The 27562-nt window shown below is 38.3% G+C and overlaps 1 protein-coding gene across 2 annotated transcripts in view; it reads left to right on the top strand.

Annotated features, from left to right (window-relative positions):
- The window catches only part of zgc:171572 (protein bicaudal D homolog 2), a 32662-nt gene extending 5340 nt beyond the window's left edge, over positions 1-27322 (top strand). Inside the window, exons 2-10 of one of the 2 annotated variants that reach the window (XM_059503023.1) lie at positions 2513-2725; positions 6437-6589; positions 6670-6825; positions 7994-8290; positions 14114-14371; positions 14460-15206; positions 15493-15644; positions 23069-23294; positions 25181-27322. In XM_059503023.1, coding sequence (XP_059359006.1) covers positions 2513-2725; positions 6437-6589; positions 6670-6825; positions 7994-8290; positions 14114-14371; positions 14460-15206; positions 15493-15644; positions 23069-23294; positions 25181-25183 — 2205 coding nt within the window. In that variant the 3' untranslated portion in view covers positions 25184-27322. Of the gene's footprint in view, positions 1-2512; positions 2726-6436; positions 6590-6669; positions 6826-7993; positions 8291-14113; positions 14372-14459; positions 15207-15492; positions 15645-23068; positions 24677-25180 lie in introns of those variants that run through there. The other variant, XM_059503022.1, reaches the window with a different exon arrangement.
- Positions 27323-27562: the final 240 nt, after the last annotated feature.

Raw genomic sequence — 27562 nt, 5'->3', positions numbered from 1 at the left:
AGCAGTGTTTTGATTTGAGGACGCAGGGAAACGTAAAGAGAACGTCGTGGTGTGTGTCCATTGCAAGATAGAGCTGGCACACCACAACTAGGGCCCTGTGATTTCCTCGATGCCGAAAACACGGAGGGAATCACGGAATCCAGTCATAAAAACCGATTTTTACAGTTTAACGCAGAATGACACGTAATTTGCCAAATTTTGAATGAATCAAAAATAGGTCATTGCACTTACATCAAATCACGATATGGACTAATATCTGTAAATATTAAGCCGGGACAGTCTGTTTAAATATGAATCCTGCATGTTCTGCGTGTCTGTGTTAATGAATGGAGCAGAAGCGCGTCTTCCTTTATTAACACACACTGAAGCGCGCGTGACGCTCCGGTGATTTCAGCGTCTGCTGTCACTAAATAAGACGTGAACACATGAGGAACATCTCCAGAACTGCTCTGACAGTCACTTCATGAGCATTTGACCGTTTGATTTGAGTAAAACTAGCGTCACATCACATACACAGAACTGTAAAGGTACGTCAACCCGCCAAAATAAAAGTCCTGTGTTACTATTGTTCAGCAGAATGTACATAGCCTACTACAAAAAAAGGTTTAATCACACAACATTTCTTCCATGTTTTACTTTTAATAGTAATTCCCATTTGTTTACCAAAAAGTTAAGTTTGCTTATTTTTCAATAATTAAAAGATAAATTAAATTAATGTTTAATGTGTTTAATGTTTAATCTCAGAAAAAGCTTTATTTAAATCCCCAACTGAATGGCACTTAATTCATCTGTCAACTTTCTTGTCATTGTTCACAGTACAAGTACAGACAGAGAAACAATGGGTACTAATTAAATGTTTATTTTTGATGTATGCATTGCATTCTATGCATTTAAAAAGTAAAAAAAAATCTTTCTAAAAAAGGAAACTTAGTTGTTCATTTTAAGAGACCCAGGAGTCTTATTTTCTCTTGCATAATTAATATTGCACTTTCAGCAAAAACACATTTTATATTCGATTTATATATTATATTTATATATTCGATAAATATTCGATAGCTACAGCCCTACTGTGTTTATGTGAACCTTGTGTGTTTCTGACAGTTAAAGCACAAAAAGACATGAAAGAGAACTTGAGTGTGCGCTTCAGGTGTGTGCGCTCAGAAAACCACACGCTAGAACAGCGTGCGAGGAAAAAAGTTTGCAAGGTTTAGAAAGGCTTTAAAATGTGTGCAAATAATACACTTCCATGGTGATAAAGAGCTGAGATGTAGTATGAGTGTATCCATGATAGAGATGATAAAAAATAAATAAAATAGCAGCCTTAGACTGCAGCTGATAGCACTGTAGCACTATACTACAATCTCTCTGTAACGGCAGATTGCTGAGATATTTTAATCTTTCACATTTAGTCATTTAATATATTAACATACATATATAACAAGTGTAGATGAAAGGTAGGTGTCAAAAAAAATTGACAAGGTGAAAGTAAAAAAAAACATATACTAATTGTGCTAAAATATACTGTACTTACATGGGGTACCCTGAAGTAATTCATTAAATTCAGCATTGTTAAAAACGTACACTTTCCCCCGGTTTCACAGACAAGGCTCAAGCCTAGTCCTAGACTAAATGCAAATCTGAGTTGTTTCAACTGAAAGAAACTTGCACTAACTGATCTTAAAAGAGGCCAGTGCCTTTGCTTTGTCTTAAGATGCACACTAGTAATGCTTATTTCTAAGGCATGTTTATAAAAATTGCTTACATGTCCTAATTGAACTATGGCTTAATCCTAGGCTTAGGCTAAGCCCTGTCTATGAAACCGGGCCTTAGTGTGATGGAAACCTATAAGATTTTTTTTTGAGGTTGCATGAGTAAAAACAACAGCAGCACTTATGTCTATTATTATGGAAAAAGTGTTTTTGTTCTTCCAGTTCAAAAAGCAGTTGAATCAATATCACAAAAAGTGAGGTGCATGCAGTAATCTGGAGTGGTGATTGGCTGCTGTGGCTGGAGAGAACACGTCTACGTCATCAGTTTTCAGAGCTGTTCTCAGAATTATTTATGAGAATGAAATCTTTGATCCAGTCACTGCGCTGTTTTATGCATGAGGTTGTATTGCAGCGGATAGTTCAAATCGCATGAAAGAGCTTCTAGTTCACCTCTGTACACATGACAGTAACAATATTTAATATGACAAGACCTGGAGCGCACATGAACGAGCAGTTTCTGCGCACCAAGCAAAATATGAAAAAGTGATAGTTTTGAGAATGCTGAAGTTTCATTCTTTTTCTCTTTTGTCACATGAAGTTTGCAGTGATTCTGCTATGTTCCTGTTTATTACTGTGAAGCTGCTTTGAAATTGTCTGTATTTTATGAAACGCTATAGAAATAAAAGTGGCTTGACTTGCTGCTGCATTGGTTCTAGTATATGATTTTCACACTTTTGAGTGCAGAGTTTGCATGGTATACGGTTTGTTTCTTCTAATCTCTGTATCCTGCTTGCGTTGTGCAGGCGTTTGGACAGGCCCACTCCAACCACAAGAAGGTGGCAGCTGATGGCGAGAGCCGCGAGGAGTCGCTGATCCAGGAATCTGCATGTAAGGAGGCGTATTATGAGCAGCGCATGCAAGAGCTGCAGACTGAGCTGCGACAAGCACGTAACATGCTGACCAACGTCCAGTCCGAGAACGATCGGCTCGCCACCATCACTCAGGAACTCAGAGAGGTCAGTCTCCACCTGTGTTTGGACCGTTAGGATGCTCACATGCTGAGGAATACATTAAATAAGAAGTAGGTCTGCAACAAACGATTATATGGATAATAAATAATCTAACAATTATTAGAAGGATTGATCGACTAATCGTTGATTATTTTACTTTGATTAACAAATAAATAAAGGTAATCACTTCAGCTTTTGAAAAAAATATGCAATTACAGTTAATATATTTGGCACACAAAATGAAATGACAGATAGAGAAACTCTGTTCTTCACCATTTAATTTGTTAAATAAAAAAGTAACTGAATAATGCATCATTCTGCCGAACATCTCCTTTTGTAAGTCATATGGATAAGAAACAAAATAAAGGTAATTGATAAGATGCTTTATTTTTGGATAAACTATTTCATTCACAACATATTCTCTCTTAAAATACATTGTATGGTTATGATAATCAAAACGGCTTTGATGTCTGCAAACCAAACTATAATTTTAATGAAATTATATTTTTCCCCACTTATAAAAAGATTCAGTAGCTAACTCCACACTGAAAAGCTGCTTTATAACAGAAAATCAACTAAGAAAGCGACACAGACTCTGGGTTTTTTTCATGTTTAATGCTGTAAAGTTGCTTGATTTAAGACTATCAATTACATGAAGCACTATATACTGTTAATAAATGTGAGGTGACTGGACTTTACTGGACTACTGAACTGCAGAGTGTGTGCAAGCATCCACATCACTGTAAGCAGATGCTTTCTTAACTGCTGCTTTCTCACCACTGTCAGTTTGTTTATTACATAAACTGCAAACTTTATAGTTCAGTTTATATCTTTTGAAACGAAAGCGTCCAGCATATATATATAACATTATAAACCCTAACACTAAGGCTGGGACAATGCTAATTATGCTTTCATGACGTGTGTAATGGTACACACATTCAAATTATTAAAACTCCTCCTGACAGCAACAGTCAGTTAAACCTCACAGATTTCTATGAAGGAGCACCAGCATCCAATCAAAAAGATATGGGGTGAGTTGAAGAGGGCTGTACACAAGAAAACCCCAGCAATGTCAATCCGGAGCACTTTCTGATGGGAAGAGAGGGAACAATGGACAAATCAAGATGTGCTCTGTTGATTGACTTTATAAAGGGAACAGATGTTTCAACCAAGCATTAGTTGAGGGGTGTGCAATACATTTAGCTTTTGATAGTTTTGTAATTGTTGTTTTAATGATATGCAAGCTGATATTATCATACTCATCACTCACTTTGCAGAAAACAAACTAAAACACGTATTGAGAGTCCAAAAGCTGTCACTGTGGGATGAAGCCTATTAGAATATGGTTAGAATGCTTTGATAATTACAAGTTATGAAAGTTTTTTTTTCCGTTTATATTTGTAAGATATGATAGTTGTGTAATATCACATATCCATTTTACTGAATTTTAGTTTGTGAGCATAATCACAAATGTGATATTACTCTTTATACTTGTATGTATATATATATATATATATATATATTATTGCTGTCAACGTTAACGCGTTAACACATGCGATTAATTTTTGTCTGGTTTAACGTGTCAAAATATTTAACACAATTAACGCAGCATCCGTATTTTCTGCCATCCGTTGGCTAGCTTTACATTATATGATCACGCTCTTATTCATTTAAATGCTTTTAAACATTTCAAGCGCGGCAAGACAAAAGAGAATGCGCTGTCTGTGAATGCCCTTATGTGACACATACACACGTAGGCTACACACACACACACACACACACACACACAATGCATAGACAGAGCGCCAGAATCCAGTTCTCTTAAGCGCTTGAACTAACAATAAACATCCCAAAGTGCCAGTTTTGTCGATTATCCTCATAAGAGCAATCTTAAATGATTTATATAAAGTCTAAAATGAACAAAAAGAGTTGTGAGAGAATGAGGCGAGATCCATAGACAGTATATAAACGGTGAGATCCGCGTGTCTGTCTGCTCTTAAAGGGACAGCAGCCAATAAAGCTTCCTGTCAGTAAAGTTAAAGAACAAAGGGAACAGAGAAAATGAATCGCTGCTCTTGACTAAATAACTTTTGTAGCTTTAATAAGGATTAACTATTTAATTTATAGTTTATGCAGTGCAGACTGCATATAACTTTGATAACTTTATTAAATTTCTGTATATTTCCTAACTGTTAAGACAGGAAGGGCAGGAGTAAACATGACATTTATTATGGGTTTATGTTAGCATTGTTTTAAGTTTACTTAAATTAAAAACTGTTATTTCTAAAGCCTAATAATAAATGTAAAAAAAAAAAATCAGTAGCTGTATTAATATCAGTAATACTGGCCTTCATTCATAAAAATATGTCATTTAAACAAGTATTTAAAATATACTGTCTTTATGTTGTTTCTACATTAATTTGATTAACTGCGAAATTATTACATAAAAAAAAATATTAAAAATGTACAAATTTTTTTTTTTTTTTTTTTTTTTTCCCTCTGTGTCGCCAATGACAATGGTTTCAAGTAAAGCCTAATATCTGTGCAACCTGAAATATTGCTGACACACTTGCTGGAAAAATGCAGAAAAACCCTATTTAAATCTGAAACTGTGAGCCGCAGATGTATTACATTTAGCAAATTGGCTTTATATTTATAGGGGTCGGGGGTTGGACAAGTGTCCCGCCTCTGTCTGCACCACTGACTGGATGTGCCATACCTCGCCCAACAAACACAAACTGTGATGAAACTGAATGTGAGGAAAGATAAATACATAAACCCATTTTATAATGCTGTACGGATGCACAGAGACCAGATATATCCAATTCAACAATAAATGACTTGTTGTGCTGACCAACTTTTATCATCATTTAATGAATTCAAAAAGACATAATAATAATAATCTTATGTTTTGACACTAAACCAGTATCTGTTCTACAGTGTTTTCTGCTTTACCACAGAAAAAGATGAAAATAAAAGATTAAAAGGAAATGAAGAATATAAACCTTTATATTAGAAAATCAATGCAAAAATAAATAAACAAAAAGACAGATGGTGTTCAAGAGATGGTGTGTTTTAATGGCACAGTCCTCTGGACGGGATTAATGAGCCAAAGGTGAAATGAAATGTGTTTTGAGCAGATGGTGCAAAGATGGAGAGATAGAGAGGGAGGCGTACAGATGGAGTGATTAAACCGAAGCAAGCGGGTCAAAGGATAAAAGTGTGGTTGATTAGAGCAAGGCATGCAACCATTCACAACCCGAGAGGGTTGATTCAGAGCCTGGGCTCAGTCAGACTCCGTAAGATCATTTACTGAAAGAGAGGAGTACTCTATTCAGCAAAGATGAATGCAATTTATCAAAAGTGACCATAAAGACATTTTTATTGTTACAGAAAGGTCAAGTCCAAATAAATTCTATTTTCTATTCATCAAAGAATCCTGGAAACATATGCATCACAGTTTCCACAAAATATTGGGCAGCACAACTGTTTTCAGCATTGGTAATAATCAGAAATGTTTCTTGAGCAGCAGATCAGGATATCGGAGTGATTTCTGAAGATCATGTGACACTGAAGAATGGAGTAATGGTGCTTACATTCAGCTTTGATCACAGGAATAAATGACATGTTAACATAAATTCACATCGGTTTTAAATGTGTATCATATTTGACAGGATTGAAAGAACCCACTCAGCAGCTGCTTCTGTTGTTTTCCAGAGCAGTCAGATGGTGGAGCTGCAGAGGTCTCGTCTGCGCGACGACATCAAGGAGTTCAAGTTCAGAGAGGCGCGTCTGCTGCAGGACTACAGCGAGCTCGAGGAGGAGAACATCACCCTGCAGAAGCACGTTTCGGTCTTAAAGCAGAGCCAGGTAACATTCAGCTGCCGGCCGTAATCAGTATGAGTTCCATCAGTGGAGTTTCAGCTGGAGACCGTGATAATGTCTTGTAGGTGGAGTTTGAGGGTCTGAAACATGAAATCCGTCGTCTGGAGGAAGATACCCAGTTTCTGAACAGCCAGCTGGAAGACGCCATCCGTCTGAAGGAGATCGCTGAGCGGCAGCTTGGGGAGGCACTGGAAACCATCAAGACTGAGAGGGAGCAGAAGGCAAGACATGTTGTTATTATTTACAGCTAGATATTATGGGTAGTGTGACCTCTCCATAAGATGAGCTGGAAGTCAAAAATAGTTTCTATTAAAATAAATAAACACTGGGAACGATTGAATACTGGAGGACAAATTTATCTTTGTTTCATTTATCTTTCCACCATCAAACGTAGAGTGCACCAGTGTAGTTTAATGGTATGTTCACACCAGACACAAATGTAATTATTCGCGCGAGTAGATCACATATAAAGTCAACACACCGATGTGAGTACAGGTAAATTTGTGCAGGGCGATGCAAAATGAGCAACATATTTGCTTTAAAGCAGATCTTAAAAGACTTTAGATCTAGCTCAAACCAGTTCAGTGTCGATTCAGTTCAACAACTGTAAAGTTTGTCGGTTTTTAACAACTTTATTTCAGCGATCAGCAGTAATGTCATTATTCAGTTAAGGTTACGTTTTCTTCTCATCCAATAGTGTCAGAGCAGTCAAACTGATGATACTATTAAATACCAGATCTTAAAGGGTTACTCCACCCCAACATGTAAATTTTGTCTCTAATCACTTATCCCCATGTTTCTACGTGTATTTATAAATTTGTGGTGGCCGGGATGGGATGCTTTCATTAATTAAGTGTTCCTGTAGCTCTAGTGGTAGAGGTTAGGGGTTAAAATCCCAGGGAACACATGTTAGGAGAAAATTATTAGCCTGAATGCAATGTAAGTCACTTAAGCATCTGCTAAATGCATACATTTCACAGTCACAAAGGAACTTGAATCATAAATTGGGATTTCACTCACTAGCTAATTGTTTAGGCACATTTCTAATAATTAAATTAAAGAGAATGCAAACATTGCACATTTACATTAATAAACAACTTGTGTGTGCCATTTACATTTGTGTGTTTGGACGTTTTTGGATAACATGAGGAAAACAGTCCTATTTATATTTAAGGACTTGACATGAGGGTGGTTGAAACCCCCAATAACTCCTCCGTAGTTGCTTAGTAACATGTTAAACCCACTCAAGAAAAACCAGAAAACCAAAGATCAGCCGCCCACAGCACAAGCACCATGGCAGTGAGTTTTTGGGTTTCTTCAGAAAGTGTTTTGTTCTCAGTCCACCCTGAGGTCTGATTTAATGATATTCTTTGGTGTCCGTTACTACAGGCCGCCTTGAGAAAGGAGTTGTCTCAGTACATGACCATCGGAGACTCGATGTATCACAGTCCTCTGAGCATCTCCCTCGATGGGCTGAAGTTCAGCGACGACACCTCACTCGAGCCCAACAACGACGAACCCCTCCATGTCTACGAGAATGGCTTTGACAAGATCGACAGCAACGACAACCGTGTTTCCACGCCCAAAAAAGGAGAGCTGTTCCACCCTTCGTCCAGCCTCGTGGACAATCTGCTGAATGAGCTCAACATCTCCGAGATCCAGAAGCTCAAACAACAGCTGCTGCAGGTGAGATGTTGAGCTGTTTGCCGGATTCTCTGTGTTCAGTCAGGTGCCATCATTGACAGCCAAAGTAGGCTACAATATCTGCTGTTGACTGCCAAGAAATAGGGCAAACTCAAAGGCAGAAATGTGGCGTACTATGGAGGCATGTTAATAATATACCTAGTTGGGCTGCAACAAATGATTATTTTGATAATCGATTAATCTAACAATTATTAGAATGATTAGTTAAAATATTGAGTTAAACATTCTAACAAATAAATAAAGTTTAATTACAATTGTTTTACAGTTAACAAGTAAATAAATTTGACACACAAAATGAAATGTCAGATAGAGAAACTCTCTTCTTCACCTTTTAGTTTGCTATATGAAAAAGTAACTGAATGATGCATCATTCTGCCGAACATCTCCTTTTGTAAGTCATATGGAAGAAACAAAATAAAGGTAATTGAAAATACTCTATTTTACCTTTATTTTTGGATAGCTATTTTATTCACATAATAATCTATTTTAAAATGCCTTATAGGGTTAAGATAATCAAAACAGTCCTGAGCTAGATCAAACTTTGATCTCTGAAAGCCAAAGTCGCTTTAATGAAATTAGAATAAAGATTTTTATAAGTAGCTAACTCCACACTGAAAAGCTGCTTTATAACAGAGAATCAAGTTGTAATTCTAACTGAAAGCGACACTGACTCTGGTTTTTCATGTTTAATGCTGTAAAGTTGCTTGATTTAAGACTATCAATTACATGAAGCACTATATACTGTTAATAAATGTGAGGTGACTGGACTTTACTGGACTACTGAACGGCAGAGTGTGTGCAAACATCCACATCACTGTAAGCAGATGCTTTCTTAACTGCTGCTTTCTCACTGCTGTCAGTTTTAGTTTGTTTTCATTATTAAGAGGAAAGCATGCAGCATATATTTACATATTCATCCAAACACCGCTCAGCAGCTTCAGGTTCGGCCGGTTTTACTCTGAATTGCATCCAGGAGGTCTTGCTCTACAGAGCCACACTGGTCAAACCACATTATTGCAGTTCATGAGGTCAAACGACTACTCGACAACAACAAATTTTAGTTGGGATGCATAGTATTATCGGACTGACATCGGAATCAACCTCACATGTGTGCTAGTGATTAATCACGTCAGCAGTGTGGTCATTCTTAAAGCACACTTTTGCCTGAATGATGATTTGATTCATTGTTTTGGATTGCTGTATTTGATTTGAGAACGCATGTAAAAGATGTGTTCGGTGTGCAACACATGTGTTGTCAACAGTCACTAGTGCCTAGAGTAGCAGCAGCGGCAGCCTCCGGGTCCTAATGCCCCTCTGGTGAGGCAATTTATTTAAAAAGGAGGCGCTTTTGGCCTACTTCTAACAAAACAAAAGTAAAATACACACATACAGTATTGCTAAGAAAGTTGTGTTTCTGAATAAATGAAGCCGTATCAGTGTTGTTAAATCATGATAATGTTTTGAGTTAAAGGTCGGAAGCTATAGTTTACAAATTAATAAAAAAAAAAAATCGCAAACATGACACTTATAAAATAAATGATTTTATATATACAGATTTATTCAATAATTTGAAATGTTTTAAAATAAAAAAGCTCTTTAAGCTTTTCAGAATTTTAACGAATCTTAAAATAATAACGTTACCACAGCATCTTTCTGAAAAAAAACTGAAGCGATATATATATATATATATATATATATATATATATATATATATATATATATATATATATATATATATATATATATATATAGTTGATTTATAATTATTTTCAAAGCTTTTAATGTACTGTCATTATAAAATAACTTCATTATTGTTTAATTCAGATAAATGTTTTTGTTAAAAACTTAACTAAATGAAAAATAATGTTGCAAAAAAAGAAGAATCCAAGGCATTCTTCTGGTCCAAAAAAGTTAAAAATCCATTGTTCACATTCTTGCCATGTCAATGGATTCCGCCTCTTTTTATTTATATATATATATATATATATATATATATATATATATATATAATATAAGGGATGGGTGTTTTCCACAAATATCACATTCGAATATTTGAGCTCACAAAAACGAATATTCGTTTATTTAAATTAAGTTTAATGAGTCAGACGTTATTTTTCAGCAACATTTGTTTTCGTCATTTTGAACAAGCTTACAATAAGCTTGAACATTACACATCGTGTTTTGTAGCTGAAAACCTTTAACAATGCGTGCAAACAAACAAAAGTACAGATTAAAAGCAAAAAAAAAAAAAAACAAGTGAACAAAGAAAAAACGTAAAGCAGCCTGCAGCAATTAGGCTATTGTACAGAATGTAGCTTACACTTAACTTTTAAACTGTCAGCAAATCTTTTTTGCTTTTTTTCTATTGTTTCAAATGTTCTTGTTAAGAAATACGGGCATGTAAACATGATTGGGGGAAAGTCGGCTCCTTAGTCTGTTAACAATAAGGCCGGCCGCGGAGAAAACACGCTCTGACGGCACAGACGTTGGCGGGACTCACAAATAACGGTGTGCTAAGCGAATAAGTTTTGTGAAGCGCTTCGTGTTTTCGTTTCACCACTGAATGGGATCCTCATCTGGTGGAATACATGGCTCCAGCAAGAACTGTTCCCACTCGTCTCGGCTGGACTCTCTGTAATCCTTCGCTGGAGAACTGGCTCAGCCTTTTCCGACGAGTGAGCATTGCATCTTCTTCATCGTGGCGACTGCATCCGCACCACTCGCATCAAGGGAAATGTTCTTTTTTTTCTTTCTTCTCTCATGTTTTCATCGAGAAACCTGAGATGTTTGTGCCGAGGGTCTAGGGCAGACGCGAGAAGAGGAGTTTTCACTGCATTCTCCAAGTTAGCGGTGTTTATTCGTTGCTTGAGAGATGCTGCAACAATGTTCTTGGATCACTTTCTGTGATTCTCCACGGCATATTTGAAGTACTGTAGAAGACCGCGGTTCTTTTAGCGGCGTTCACATATCGCGTCTTTTGCATGCTCAAGTTCGTTATTTCCAATGTAGGTGCGCGGTATGTGCGCTCATAATGGAAGCAACGCGGTCGCGATGCGCACGCGGTCGCGATGCGCACGCGGTGCGACGCGGTCCCGTTTTTTCCAGGCGCGTCCGCACAGCATCGAGTTAAAAACATCTCAACTTTCAGAATGCCACAAGCGCAACGCGGGTCATGTGACAAGAACTAAACATTCAGCTTCATCCTTTACTGTAACAACGTTGAAAGCTCAGCCAAGATGAAGGAACAGCTGATCATAGCTGTATATGGATTGCCATTTTGAAATAAATTTAGTAGCAGAGCTACTGAAAGCAATTTTTTTTGTGTTGCAAATCCATTTATCCTTTGCTGAAATTTCCGTCTTCATGGAGAGAACGCGTCGCCTCAGGAGCGCTTCTGCCCGAGCGCTTTGGAAAGAAGGAGAAAGCGGCGCGCATAGCCTTTTCCACGCCTTATTAGGCGCGATATGCGAATGGCCCCTTAATCATTCATTAATTATTTTTTGCTTGCATACACCTTCAAATATGCCGTGGAGAATCACAGAAAGTGACCAAATTAGGTTTTATTGTGAACTTTTTTTTTTTTTTTGCGAAATTCGAATATCATTTTTATTTATCGAATAATTAGAGCAGAACGAATATTCGAATGTTCGACTATCCGTGCACATCCCTAAAATATATATATATATATATATATATATATATATATATATATATATATTAGTGCTGTCAATCGATTAAAAACTTTAACTAGATTAATCACACATTTTTTCTGTGATTAATCGCAATAAAAAAAGAAATGTTTTTGTACGTTTTTAATATATTTTTTAATGTAATAATTTCACAGTTAATCAAATTAATGTAGAAACAACATAAAGACAGTATATTTTAAATACTTGTTTAAATGACATCTTTTTATGAATGAAGGCCAGTATTACTGATATTAATGCAGCTACTGATTTTTTTTTTTTTTTTTTTTACATTTATTATTAGGCTTTAGAAATAACAGTTTTTAATTTAAGTAAACTTAAAACAATGCTAACATAAACCCATAATAAATGTCATGTTTACTCCTGCCCTTCCTGTCTTAACAGTTAGGAAATATACAGAAATTTAATAAAGTTATCAAAGTTATATGCAGTCTGCACTGCATAAACTATAAATTAAATAGTTAATCCTTATTAAAGCTACAAAAGTTATTTAGTCAAGAGCAGCGAGTCATTTTCTCTGTTCCCTTTGTTCTTTAACTTTACTGACAGGAAGCTTTATTGGCTGCTGTCCCTTTAAGAGCAGACAGACACGCGGATCTCACCGTTTATATACTGTCTATGGATCTCGCCTCATTCTCTCACAACTCTTTTTGTTCATTTTAGACTTTATATAAATCATTTAAGATTGCTCTTATGAGGATAATCGACAAAACTGGCACTTTGGGATGTTTATTGTTAGTTCAAGCGCTTAAGAGAATTGGATTCTGGCGCTCTGTCTATGCATTGTGTGTGTGTGTGTGTGTAGCCTACGTGTGTATGTGTCACATAAGGGCATTCACAGACAGCACATTTCAGCACTAATAACAAGTTGGTAAGTTTCATAGTCTGTAGTTCTGTGTTTGATTGGCTGACAGCTGGACTGTTTAAATCCTATTAGTGGAAGTAGCATTGAGCGCCTGCCTCATCTGACACAATGAGCTGTTAGTTCAGCCATCTGTCAGGAAGTCACATTAGAAACTCTGACCTCGTACAGGTCGTCTTCATGCATACTGCGCTGTCCAGCGGTGATGTCCACTCCGTTCACCAATACCAGAAGAACGATAGCAGCACCTTCTAGCCATTATGGTAATCAGACCCTCGTGACCTTTGAACTGCTATTGATCAATCAAGAAATCCATTCCAGACACGATGAATGAGCAGCTGAAATGACATTATTTTCCATACAAACATCTCAAGTGAACATAACACACAAACATCTGTGACCGGTAGTGACGGCTTCTACTTTTGCATACATTTTACATTACAAGATTTTTTTCACTTAACCTCCATTTGAGACTTAAGTTACAATGAAAGACTGATTTGAGAATGTGAAATCAAACATTTTGTGCAAAAGCGTTCACATTATTAATGTCACAAATTAGCTTATGTCAGCTTAGAAATCACAGAAGTTTAAAAGTGAACAATTGCAGTTTATTTTTACATCATAACAGTTCTGATCTGAGTCCCAAAATTCATAATAAAAAAAGGTCAAGTCAGTGTAGTATCATTAGGTTTTTGTATTACAGTTGCACTGTAACTGACATCAACAAAATAGACAATTAAACTGTTAACCGCAAACCACAGTACAGAGCCAAAAATTCATATGTGTGGACTCCCATCTCAACAGCCACATTTTTGGCTCGTGTCAGTACAGGTTAACACAGATCACACACCGCTGCTCGTTTCAGCAAGTCCTGTAATTATCATGCTTTCGAAGGAGGTTCTGCCTTTACTGAATTATAAGTGAAAGAGACTGCAGATTTCACAGTGTCTGCAAGTCTTAAAAACATCTTCTTCATTTGCCCTTCCACAAGTGCCACATGCATTTGTCCTGCAATACAGTATACAATAACTCAAAGCTCACTGAAATTAGTTGCCGCTGGTGTGGTGTTTGAAGTATTATCATAATACTAAATAATATTCATCCCATCCAAAGAGAGATTCCACAGTATCTCTCCAGGTGATGACTGTCCAAGGCAGGCTTTAGTGTGGGATCAAACCGATTGTTTGGTGCTGATGAAAACGATTCATGTCTTGTGTGTCGTCTTCTGTTCTCCAGGTGGAGCGGGAGAAGGTGACGCTGCTGTCGACCCTGCAGGAGTCTCAGAAGCAGCTGGAGCAGGCTCATGGAGCGCTGTCTGAGCAGCACGAGAAGGTCAGCCGTCTCACCGAGAACCTCAACGCCGTCCGCAAACTCCAGGCCAGCAAAGAGCGCCAGTCCGCTCTGGACAACGAGAAAGATCGCGACAGCCACGAGGACAGTGAATACTATGAGGTGGACATCAACGGTCCCGAGATCCTGGAGTGCAAGTACAAGGTATAGAAATATAAGGGTATTGTGGTGTTTTCATCTGTGGCACAAGACATTAAAAAAAAATCTATTGCTGATTGTTTCGATGCCACAGGTCGCTGTGTCTGAGGCGAGTCAACTGAAGGAGGAGCTCAAAACATTAAAAGCTGAACATTCAGCCTGTCAATCTCAGTATAAGGAGGAGCGGGCACAGCTGGAGAGCCAGGTTGCATCTTTAGGCGTGCAGGTGACTTCTCTGGAGCGCAGCAGCAGAGTCGAGCGCGAGCAGCTGGCGCGGCTGGAGAAAGAGCTACGGCAAGCCAGCGAAGTGGCAGGCGAATCCCAGGGCAGCCTTAACATCGCACAGGACGAGCTTGCCACCTTCAGCGAGGAGCTAGCCAACCTCTACCATCACGTGTGCATGTGCAACAACGAAACGCCAAACCGCATCATGCTCGACTTCTACCGCGAAGGTAAGGCTGGCGTTAATGGCGCTCAGACCTCAGGGTCTGACGGTCGCGGCCGCCGCTCGCCCATCCTGCTGACACGAGGCCTCTTCCCCAGCGATGGAGCATCATCTCCGGTCTCCTCCGTCCCGTCCCCAGTGGCTGATCCCCGCAAAGAGCCCATGAACATCTATAACCTGGTGGCTATCATCCGTGACCAGATCAGACACCTGCAGCTAGCAGTGGACCGCACCACCGAGCTCTCGCGCCAGCGCATGGCTTCCCTGGAGCTGGGCCTCGGGGCGGACCGAGACCAGGAGGCCAGCGTGGAGGAGATCCTCAAACTCAAATCACTCCTCAGCACCAAGAGGGAGCAGATAGCCACACTGAGAACCGTCCTGAAGGCCAACAAACAGGTCAGAGCTAATTGTAATGTCTAAATGCATAACAATTAGTGGTGGAACAATAAATCAGTTCGTGGATAAATTCTGCGTTTTTCCAAATGCATCGATACTGAGCTTAGTTTTAAACCGCTGAAGTCTATTGCAGTGCATTTGGTAAATTACAGAAGCAATCCACAAATTGATTTATCGTTCCACTCCTAATTACAATATTACCTATTTATTTATGGAAATATATTAAGACATAATAAACATTAACAAGCTGTTAATTGGCGTGTGTTTGTTTGTTGTTGTTTTCCAGACCGCTGAGGTGGCACTGGCCAACCTGAAGAGCAAATACGAGAACGAAAAGGCCATGGTGACTGAAACCATGATGAAGCTTCGCAATGAGCTCAAAGCCCTTAAAGAGGACGCAGCTACTTTCTCCTCGCTCAGGGCCATGTTTGCCACGCGGTATGAGTCGCACGCACCAACAGATTCATGAAAAAGCACAATAGATTAACAGATTACACAGAAGAAACTAAAATCTTGGTCTCTAATTCACACAAATCTAGGCCCTACAGCTTTTATTTTAACTTTGTATTGCTCTTGTGAATACCAGTGTTTGCCTCCAGACCCTTAAAAGTTTGTAGATCATAGACGTGTCTTACTACTTTAGATATAATTATTATTATTATTATTCAAATTGTTTAGCTTCCAAAAAACATTAGTTTTAATATACTGTGGACTGAGAAACTAAAGTCCACGGTTGAGTCAATGCAAAGACTTAAAAAAAAAATAATAACAATAAAAAAAAAATCGGTTCAGTCAGTAAAAATGTTGCCCTCGATCAGGAAATGTGCACCTGATAAATGTAACTTTAAAAAATCAAAACTTTCTTCCGGGGTCATGTCCCTTCACACACATTCTCACAAAATCCTGTGGGAATCACTGTTGAGATGGTTTGTAGCAACTACATGATATGTTCTCTGTGCGAAAAGCAAACTGTAGCTGTCTGTTTTCCATGTAGGTCATAGGGACCCTTCCTGTCCAAGTTGGTAGTTTTTGACCAGATTAAGATAATGTATGTCCGTAGGCAAAAGTTTGTGTTGTGAGAACAGACTCCCAGTGATGGGGAGCAGTTAATCCAGTGTCTCAGCTGCAGGTGTGGATCAGAGTAAATCTACAGTTAAGTCTTTCCAGCATATGGTGTCGAATCACACTCTCCTGACACCTGAACACCATCAATGACTCCTCTGTGCTTAACGTGTTTCAGGGAGGGAGAGAGGGAGGAATTGCATACATGTGTGAAACTTTTTCTCTCATCCTTCCACAAACAAGGCTCAAAATTAACTTTTTTACTTGGTAGCACTGGTGATCCCAACTTTAAAACGTTAGGAGCCCCAGTAAAAATTTAGGAGCACCCACCCAAAATTAATCAAGATTCCAGCGAGAGTTCACATTCATACATGCTGTTAATGAACAAAACGATGAAACCGTTCTTTCACTAACCCTCGTTTTAGCACATATTATTCAGTGGGAAGATCTCATCAGCAGCTTTCCACAGACTCTCAGCTGCTCTGGGGCTCCAGGTTTTGTATTGGCCTGATCCATGGGGTATTTATATGTTAATAAGGGCAGATTGTCAGACTGGGGGCTGAATTCTCTTCCCACAGTCTTAAACCTCTTTAAAATCACAGCTCAAGCTATTCACTCATATTGCACCCCAAAATCACAAGTAAAAAAAAAGATATCTGTGTGTTTTGCGTAACATGATGCCTATCTTGGGACTACTGAGATTGTGAGAGCTGCTGTACTTTATTGAGTGTGTCTGTCTGGGATTTCAAAACATTTTCACCTTTTTTTTTTTTTTTTTTGTGTGGTTCATAGTTGATTTGTTTTTTTCTATTTTGTAATCTTTCACACTCTCTCTGTCTCTTTGTTTCTGAGATGTTCTTTCCTGCATTGCTGAAAAGCGGCTGAGGTGAATGTGTGTCAAGATGTATTTCACAATAACAGCCTCACGCCTCTTTATCCCATGGCTCCTCACTCTCACGCACACTCATACAGCTGCAGATGGGTTCTTGTGTGACCCCCGGCCTCTTTTCCCGGGAAAATCCTGACCCCTGCGTTTAGAGGTGATTGTTCCCAGGGGCCTATCTCAAATGAAGCTGCACTGATTTCTATTGTGAGGTGCTGTGTCTTTATGTCTCAGACACACACACTTTAGTGGGCTCGCCATAGTTTGCCAGACTGAGGCTTGTTCAAAGTTCATGTCTGTGAGAAACTGAGTTATGCTACACAAACAAGCAGATCTACCAATGGTGGGTCACCATTAAGTAAATGGGAGACTCTTGATTTGCAGCAACTGTTTGATAACATCCATCAGATTCCAGTAATGGAAAACCAAGTAACAAAGTTCATTAATCATACACTTGACTTGAAAAAACTATATTATTCACATTATAATTCGGTTTAATTGGCTTTCAGAGCCGGAACTATCCAAAAAGTATTATTCAGTATTTGTCCTTTCAAATTCTCAGAGCTGCTCTTCTGAGAAGGACTGAGTCAAACCTTTGAGAAAATCACAGGTTTTATGATTTATAATAACTGTAGGGTGGTAATTGCGTGTTTTGTAGTGATTAAGGTGTATTGGGTGGTGTTCGGCGTGTGCTGACACACTCTGTGCTTTAAGGTGTAGATATATAACTGCAGTTTAGGGAAGGTGTGGCTCCATAATCGTTCTGTCTGTCCATCATATGTGAATGGTTTAATATCCTGAACATTCAAAAAGGGGTGCACGATAAATATCAGCCAATCATTTATGTGCATCTCGTTGGTAAAGCCGGTTATCTAATAGGGTTGTGCAGATGTATCGTGTATCGACAATAGTCATAGATATCGGCGTAAGCAGATGTCTCTGTTGATAGTAAAGACGATATTAGGCTCATTCTCCTATTAATGTATTAAATTATAATAATAATAATAACTATTATTTTTATTAGACAGCCTTTTACAATTCGGCTATCAAACTGCCCAGCTATTTCACTTCAGCACCGCATTTCACACACACATGCGTGTGCGCGCAAATGAGGATTCAAGCCTGTAGAAGTTGAAGTAGAAGTATAACTCGTTAAATCCATGAAATGAAAGAGAGAGAAAATGAGGCATTGGTGTTTAATGGCTGGTACACGGCAACGCGCTCTTCTCAAACTAAAAAAATTTAAGTGTAAGCAGATGAGCAGATGATAGTTATTTAAAAATCATTAATAATTGGAATGTTTCCAAACTTTTGGCAGGCACTAATAACAACGATTCTTTATACTTTACTATAATATATTATAATACTTTATTATAATATTATTATATTGCTGTTGTCATGATTATAAAATGCTGCTTTTTATTTTTACAGAACAGTATGTATTTTTACAATATTGCTGAATATTGTTGCTGAAATACAGTACAGACCAAAAGTTTGGACACACCTTCTCATTCAAAGAGTTTTCTTTATTGACTAAATGACTATGAAAATTGTAGATTCACACTGAAGGCATCAAAACTATGAATTAACACGTGGAATTATATATGGAATTATATACATAACAAGAAAGTGTGAAACGACTGGCATTCTCTTGATGAGCTTCAAGAGGTAGTCACCTGAAATGGTCTTCCAACAGTCTTGAAGGAGTTCCCCGAGAGATGCTTAGCACTTGTTGGCCCTTTTGCCTTCTGTCTGCGGTCCAGCTCACCCCTAAACCATCTCGATTGGGTTCAGGTCCGGTGACTGTGGAGGACAGGTCATCTGGCGCAGCACCCCATCACTCTCCTTCTTGGTCAAATAGCCCTTGATGCCTTCAGTGTGACTCTACAATTTTCATAGTCATGAAAATAAAGAAAACTCTTTGAATGAGAAGGTGTGTCCAAACTTTTGGTCTGTACTGTATATATTTTTAATAATGAGTGATTGGGCTTGGCTTGGGGCGTGGTCAGATTTTCCTTCTTTACTGTCTCTAGCTGTTCACATGTCTGGTTATTACATGCGAGGGTTTTTGGTCCAATAATGAAAACTACATTTAGCAGTAAAAATATATTCGTAAACCAGTTTTTTTTTTATATCAGCTATGCATTTCGTTAGTTTTGAGAATTGGTATGTTTTATCATGCCACAAAGAAATAAAGAGCTCAGTGTCATCAGCATAACAGTGAAAACTACAAGTTAACCATGGGAGATATCGTCAGGAAAAATGGAGCTAAAGTATGAAAAGCAGTGGTCCTAGTATTTAGCCTTGAGGTACTCCATATACTGCACTTGTGATCGATATAACTCCTCATTCACTGCTAAGAATTGATTTGTACCATTTGAACTATGCCAATGCAGTTCCAGTAATACCAACATAATTTTGTAGTCTACTCAAAATAATGCTGTGGTTGATGGTATCAAACACAGTGCTAACATTCAGTAGCACTAACAGAAAAATGACAATACCATGATCAGATGATAAGGCCAAGTCATTTGTAACTCTGATGAGAGCCGTCTCAGTACTATGATACAATTTAAATCCTGACTGGAAACCCTCACAGATACCATTTCACTCTAAGGAACTTAGCTGCGAGAGAATACTGCCTTTTGTGGTATTTTGTACAGAAAATGGAGTAAATTAACTAATTCTTTAGGATCAAGGTTTTTTTTTAATTAATTAATTTTTTTATGAGAGGCTTAATAGCCAGTTTCAAGGTTTTAGGGACACATCCTATAATGACATTGAGAAATTATTAATATTCACAAGAGGATCTATGATTTCTTGAAGCACCTCTTTTAGTAGCTTAGAATAGGATTTAACATGTAGGTTCTGACCAGCGTATACCATTCTTCCTGTCCTATGGCTGACAATGAGTGGAATTGCTCCTCAGGGGATCTAAAGTGGACTATCTGATGTAGTACGGTAGCTGAAGGCTGCATTGTTAAAATTTTATCTCTATTAGTATCGATCTTGAAAGTAAAGTAGTTCATAAAGTCATCACTACTGTGCTGTTGAGGAATGTCTGTCTGTTGATACTTTATTTTTTGTTCACTTGGCCCCACTGTATTGAAAAAAATGCCTGGGGAATGTGCTTTTCTTCTAAAAGAGATTTAAAGTAAACGGATCTAGCAGTTTTAGAGCTTTTCTATTAGAAGAAGTACCCCCCCCCCCCATGCAATACGAAATACCTTTCAGATGTGCTTCATTCTCCAGGCTGCTCTCTTTAAGGCATGAGTGTCCTAGTTATACCACATTGTCAGACCGTGCTCCTTAATTGTCTAGAAGCATAAAGGAGCAACCATATCTAAACTGATAGAAAAGTTTATAGTTTTTGAGAGTTTATAGTTTGTTACAGCATCAGCTTTTTTTGATCTATTGGATTTGCTGAGGAATTGAGACCAAAAGTTTGGACACACCTTCTCATTCAAAGAGTTTTCTTTATTGACTAAATGACTATGAAAATTGTAGATTCACACTGAAGGCATCAAAACTATGAATTAACACGTGGAATTATATACATAACAAGAAAGTGTGAAACGACTGAAAATATGTCATATTCTAGGTTCTTCAAAGTAGCCACCTTTTGCTTTGATTACTGCTTTGCACACTCTTGGCATCCTCTTGATGAGCTTCAAGAGGTAGTCACCTGAAATGGTCTTCCAACAGTCTTGAAGGAGTTCCCCGAGAGATGCTTAGCACTTGTTGGCCCTTTTGCCTTCTGTCTGCGGTCCAGCTCACCCCTAAACCATCTCGATTGGGTTCAGGTCCGGTGACTGTGGAGGACAGGTCATCTGGCGCAGCACCCCATCACTCTCCTTCTTGGTCAAATAGCCCTTGATGCCTTCAGTGTGACTCTACAATTTTCATAGTCATGAAAATAAAGAAAACTCTTTGAATGAGAAGGTGTGTCCAAACTTTTGGTCTGTACTGTATATATTTTTAATAATGAGTGATTGGGCTTGGCTTGGGGCGTGGTCAGATTTTCCTTCTTTACTGTCTCTAGCTGTTCACGTGTCTGGTTATTACATGCAAGGGTTTTTGGTCCAATAATGAAAACTACATTTAGCAGTAAAAATATATTCGTAAACCAGTTTTTTTTTATATCAGCTATGCATTTCGTTAGTTTTGAGAATTGGTATGTTTTATCATGCCACAAAGAAATTAAGAGCTCAGTGTCATCAGCATAACAGTGAAAACTACAAGTTAACCATGGGAGATATCGTCAGGAAAAATGGAGCTAAAGTATGAAAAGCAGTGGTCCTAGTATTTAGCCTTGAGGTACTCCATATACTGCACTTGTGATCGATATAACTCCTCATTCACTGCTAAGAATTGATTTGTACCATTTGAACTATGCCAATGCAGTTCCAGTAATACCAACATAATTTTGTAGTCTACTCAAAATAATGCTGTGGTTGATGGTATCAAACACAGTGCTAACATTCAGTAGCACTAACAGAAAAATGACAATACCATGATCAGATGATAAGGCCAAGTCATTTGTAACTCTGATGAGAGCCGTCTCAGTACTATGATACAATCTAAATCCTGACTGGAAACCCTCACAGATACCATTTCACTCTAAGGAACTTAGCTGCGAGAGAATACTGCCTTTTGTGGTATTTTGTACAGAAAATGGAGTAAATTAACTAATTCTTTAGGATCAAGGTTTTTTTTTAATTAATTAATTTTTTTATGAGAGGCTTAATAGCCAGTTTCAAGGTTTTAGGGACACATCCTATAATGACATTGAGAAATTATTAATATTCACAAGAGGATCTATGATTTCTTGAAGCACCTCTTTTAGTAGCTTAGAATAGGATTTAACATGTAGGTTCTGACCAGCGTATACCATTCTTCCTGTCCTATGGCTGACAATGAGTGGAATTGCTCCTCAGGGGATCTAAAGTGGACTATCTGATGTAGTACGGTAGCTGAAGGCTGCATTGTTAAAATTTTATCTCTACTAGTATCGATCTTGAAAGTAAAGTAGTTCATAAAGTCATCACTACTGTGCTGTTGAGGAATGTCTGTCTGTTGATACTTTATTTTTTGTTCACTTGGCCCCACTGTATTGAAAAAAATGCCTGGGGAATGTGCTTTTCTTCTAAAAGAGATTTAAAGTAAACGGATCTAGCAGTTTTAGAGCTTTTCTATTAGAAGAAGTACCCCCCCCCATGCAATACGAAATACCTTTCAGATGTGCTTCATTCTCCAGGCTGCTCTCTTTAAGGCATGAGTGTCCTAGTTATACCACATTGTCAGACCGTGCTCCTTAATTGTCTAGAAGCATAAAGGAGCAACCATATCTAAACTGATAGAAAAGTTTATAGTTTTTGAGAGTTTATAGTTTGTTACAGCATCAGCTTTTTTTGATCTATTGGATTTGCTGAGGAATTGAGACAAGTCAGGAAGATTACAGAGACACAGAGCAGCAGCATTTGTGATAGCTGCAAAACTACGCCTAATGCTGTGGGTTTGAGCTCGAAGCAGGAATAAAACAAGAACATGGTGGTTTATATTTGTTAGTTTTTTGCCTTCAGACCAGACTTACGATTTCAGATGGCAAAATGTAAATATTTCCTTGCTGTTGTGCTTTAACAACACTGTAATATTTAAGAATTTGGTCAGTATGTAAAGAGGATGCACCTTTAGTGGCTGTTCGGACACATTTCTGTTTACATTATGGAAGCAGTCTGGTCGAATGTGTTTAACTTTTCACACCCCTTTCACACCCCAATTATTGTTGTCCACTTGTGATCTGATTGACAAAAATGCTTCTTAATACCAGGTGTAAACAGGGCCTTATGGACAATGTTACCAAAATGGAATGTTTTTTTTGTAGTTCTAATGTATCAACCATCTCTCTGTCTCTCAGCTGTGACGAGTATGTGACTCAGTTGGATGAGATGCAGAGGCAGCTGGCTGCTGCGGAGGATGAGAAGAAGACACTGAACTCCCTCCTCCGTATGGCCATCCAGCAGAAGCTGGCGCTCACCCAACGCCTGGAGGACCTGGAGTTCGACCACGAGCAGACCCGCCGCGGCGGAGCCAATGGCCGCTCTAAGACCGCCTCCTCACGCGGGAAACCCACCCACTCCCACGTAAGTCACCCGGCCGCCGCCACCTGCGGGGGTCGAGCAGAGCCCAACGGCCTCCTGGGAACGCCGGTGGTGTTCTGCAGTGAGAAGTACAAGATCTACTGCGACTGAAGCTGCGTGAGCCTCATCAGCCACTGTACAAAGCTCCACTCACACGCTCTCTTGCTTGCTGTGTGCTAACCTGTGTCCGTGTGTTTAGGGCTAAATATGGTCATGCCTGCTAGCATCCTCGTAGCCAGGTGCATGTTGTAGTGCTAGCTAAGGGCAGAATGAAATAAAGTTTAGTCTTATAGGTGAAGTGTATTTCTGCTAGCGGCACCAAACCCAATTGCACAATTTTACAGCTCAAGGCAGCGTTTTTAGATTAGACGTGAATGAGAGTGCTAGCCATAGGATTGTTGAATTGTGGTCACAAGTCAATAGCCATTCGCCCGTTTTCCTCTGTCCATCTCTCTCCTGCCTCTGAAATCATCAGCCCGTCCAATCAGGTAACTCGTGTTTACATGCCTGATCAAACTAAATATGCAAACCTCCTCCCTGCCTTCTTGATGTGCAGGAAAACTCCTAGAAGTATGCCATTTTTGTTTTGCTTTTGCAAGAAAACAGAAATAACATCAAAAACGAAAATCGACGGGTTGGAGAGTGTGTGTGTGTTTTAACAATGTCACTCGTGAGGCAGGCGGGAACGACGCGTGTTCATAAATCAGAATGTGCCACGAACCCAGTGGGCTTCTGGCTTGCTTTTTCATTAAATGTCTGGCTGCAGAACTGAGAGCTTTAATATGTCTTAGACTCGATTACGTTTACTTGAGCACACACGGCTTTACATGGTGAAGTCATGGTGAAGGGCTTGCCACACGCTGTCAACATATTTCCATTGCAGATGAAACATTAGGGAGGCCTTATCTGTCGTTTCTGTGCTCTAAATAGCATGGCTGTCTCATTTCAAGATGAGAAGGACAAACCAAATTTCTCTTTTTGGCAAACAAAAGATTCAAAGTTTCAGGCTTTCATTCTCTGGCTTGCTTAAAACATCCTGAATCAGCTTTTCATGATAAGATCATTTATTCCTAGTTACACTCAACCTTCACATTTGTAATCTGTATATGATATGAATCTCTCATCTCCATTATAGATTGCATTCACCATTTTGTGTTTGCATCACGTGAAAGATTGACACAACTGAAGCGGTTGATGCCGAGCTAGGGTTTTAGACAAACCGAAATAAAAGTTCATAGACTATTTGCAAGCTAATGTCGATTAATACATGAATTGCTGCAAATGGGCTAATGAATGGCTTCTCTGAATCGCTGTATTTTTAAATAGCAGTGTTAAAAATTACATGCATCTTTCATGTTAATCTAGCCAGGTCTGTTCCCATATGATCTAGTGGTTTGGATTCCTGGTTGTTACCAGGCCGCCTGGGTTCGACTCCCGGTATGGGAAGGGATGCCTCTGGCATTGCCCACACTCATCACATTATTGATGTTCATTTTGGAATTTAATTGACCATATAGTCCAAATATTAAAATGGCCAGTTAAAATTTGCTCGCTTCAGTTACAAATGAAAAATTAGCATTCATGTTACTGGTTGGTCTGCCAAATGTTTCTCCATTGACTGGTTAAAAACGTTGTATAACTCATTAACTTCACTACTTATTTGGCTTAACCTGGTGAGGTTGAGGTTTTTAGTTCTTGTGAGAACCTCTGGCTTCCTGCATCCTGTCCTTCTTTTCCACACTCGCATCACATGAGCTGCGTTTGGCTTCTGCTGACTAATCCGGGTTTTCCATTGAGTTCTGCTGGAACGCCGCTTGAGCAGATGCAGCCGCTGCGTAACGTTAAACGCAAAGCTAACGGCTTTTATTTCTTTGTTTTCCGATTTGCAGTAACGTTCAGCCTGAGCTGGAACTCAACATTGCACCACTGCCTACAAACCCAGTAAACCGTCTTGGACCTACGAGATGCATTTGGGCTCTTTTTACACACATGGGAAGCCAGAGGTCACAAAGTCCTGAAAACTTTAATGAATAAAATTAAACTACAAAAAATAATAATAATAAAAATATGGGCTAATGTTCTTTTTCCTCAAGACATTCATCGATGTTTTGAGATTTTGTAAGCTTTGATCTTTTAATATAAAGTCATATTGCTTTTTGTTATATTAGTCTATAGTTTGAGGTGTTCTGGTCTAGGAGTCCGTTCACGTATTTTACACTACTATTTTAAGAGTATTCGTCATGTATTCATAACTCACATGATCCATATTCTCCAGTGCTTTCATCTTTATCAAATGAATCCATAAGAGTATCTGTGTGTTTTACTGAAATGTTATGTTTCTCACACTGACACGTTTTTTAACGGCCACGTTTTAATGCTGGGCTTTCGTCTATTTATTATTACTGTTATTTTGTCTACATACTAATATTTCAAAGTGAACAAAAAAAAAAAAAAGTGGCTTAATCTAATCAGAAGACTTTGGTTAAACAAAACCAGCAAATCGATAAAAATCTGAATGGATTTTTTCCTAACACTCAACAATAAGGTTCAAATAACAAACAATGCAGCATTTATTAATCTAGTATTGTTACTTTATACAGGAATACGTCTCATAACGTTGTATAAATTAACATTAGATCAAGCGTGAATTAACAGTAACCGAGAGAATATTCATATATTTACATTAGCCTGGATGAATTAAGCACTGTACCTTATTGTGAGTGTTTCAAGCACCTTCACTCAAGCTTTCCGTGGGTCACTGACCTTCTGCATTCAGTACAAGAGGAAATGAATTAATTCCAAATTGGAATGCTGTAGTTCTCTCTGTCTATCGTGCCAAGTGTGGGTACAACGTTTGGGTTGGCTAAAAGGATCAGAAGCGCTGAAACGAGGGTCTGCCCTGCTTTACCTTGCCCTCAATTTGGTTTGTTTTTCGTTTATGATCTTCATTCTGACCATTAGTGCCTTTTTTGTTCTTTGAAGAGAGAATCCTAGTTTAGCGTTTAGTTTTTGTATTTTATTTTCATCACTCCTAAAGGAAGAACAGCAGATGACTTGTTTTAAACTTAGCAGCAGCAATAAGTACAGAAGACATTCGTTCTGTGTTCAAGGGTGTGACGATATTAAATATTAGAGAAATAAAACAGATTGTACTGAATTCGGCAGATCAGTGATCCTTATAGCAAATTCAGGGGTTTTAGAAAATGTTATGTTTCGTCAAATGGTTTGAAGCCAGAATTATTGTTTGCCTCAATATGAACAAATATTTTGAGACGCGAAACCTGCGTGGTGTTTTGTGTCGGAGACTGGTGTTATTCTAGCTTTGTATGGTGAGGTAGCTGAGGTCATGTGATATTGATAGTATTGTTAACAATTGTGAGAAAGCTTGTGTCTTTTTCTGTCCAATTGTTTTGTTTTTGTTTTTAATACATTTTACACATGGTTATTATATGAGCATTACAAATTCAGGAAACAGAAAACATGTTGCATCAACAAGCAGATAGTGTCACATTTTGTTTGTTGAGGCGTAAAACTAATAAATACAGTCAGGAAGTGAGGAGAAACTAAAAGTGCAATTAAACCAAAAGGAAGTTATGTGGTAACTGAGGTTTTCTGTTTGCTGGAAGTGATGGCATTGTGATATTCAACTAGCTGTGGAAGCTTATTATTGGAAACTCTTATTATCGTGTTCCAGTATTGATCTATAAGGACCTATAAGTTTGATACCTTTATATGAAATAACATTCATTTGTTTGTATTAATTTGAAATGTCGTCAATACTGAACTTTATAATGTGCATTATTATGCCATATGCATGTTCCTTTCAGCTATGAGACTTGTACACAGAACCGAAAACAAACTTAGAACTCAAAAGACAAAAAAAAAAAAACAGGAGGATAGAAATGTTTGGTTTTTAATTGGTCCTTTACTCTTGAACTAGCTGAGTTGAAGTATTGTTTTCTAGAGGGTCGTCTGTGTAGAAGTAGTCATGCTGGCTCAAGTCAGTAATACAAATAAAAAGTCACTCGACATTTGTTGTGTGTGTGTGAATTTGTCTTATCCTCCAGTTGTGTTGCCTGTTTGTCTCAGGACTTGGTGTCTCGTCCTCCAGTCCTGTAAGATTATCTGCACATGAGCATCTCTGGTGTATTGATTTAAACACGGTATCGTTTCTGATTGAATATCCATCTCTGGGTAATAACCGATTGCATTTAATCTGTATTACATAATCGTTTCAAAAAGTTAAGTACTTGTAATTATATTATACTACA

Source organism: Carassius carassius, chromosome 21 (assembly GCF_963082965.1).
Source record: "Carassius carassius chromosome 21, fCarCar2.1, whole genome shotgun sequence".
Lineage (NCBI taxonomy): Eukaryota > Metazoa > Chordata > Actinopteri > Cypriniformes > Cyprinidae > Carassius > Carassius carassius.
Note: the sequence above shows the minus strand (reverse complement) of the source record. Positions and strands in the feature narration are given on the sequence as shown.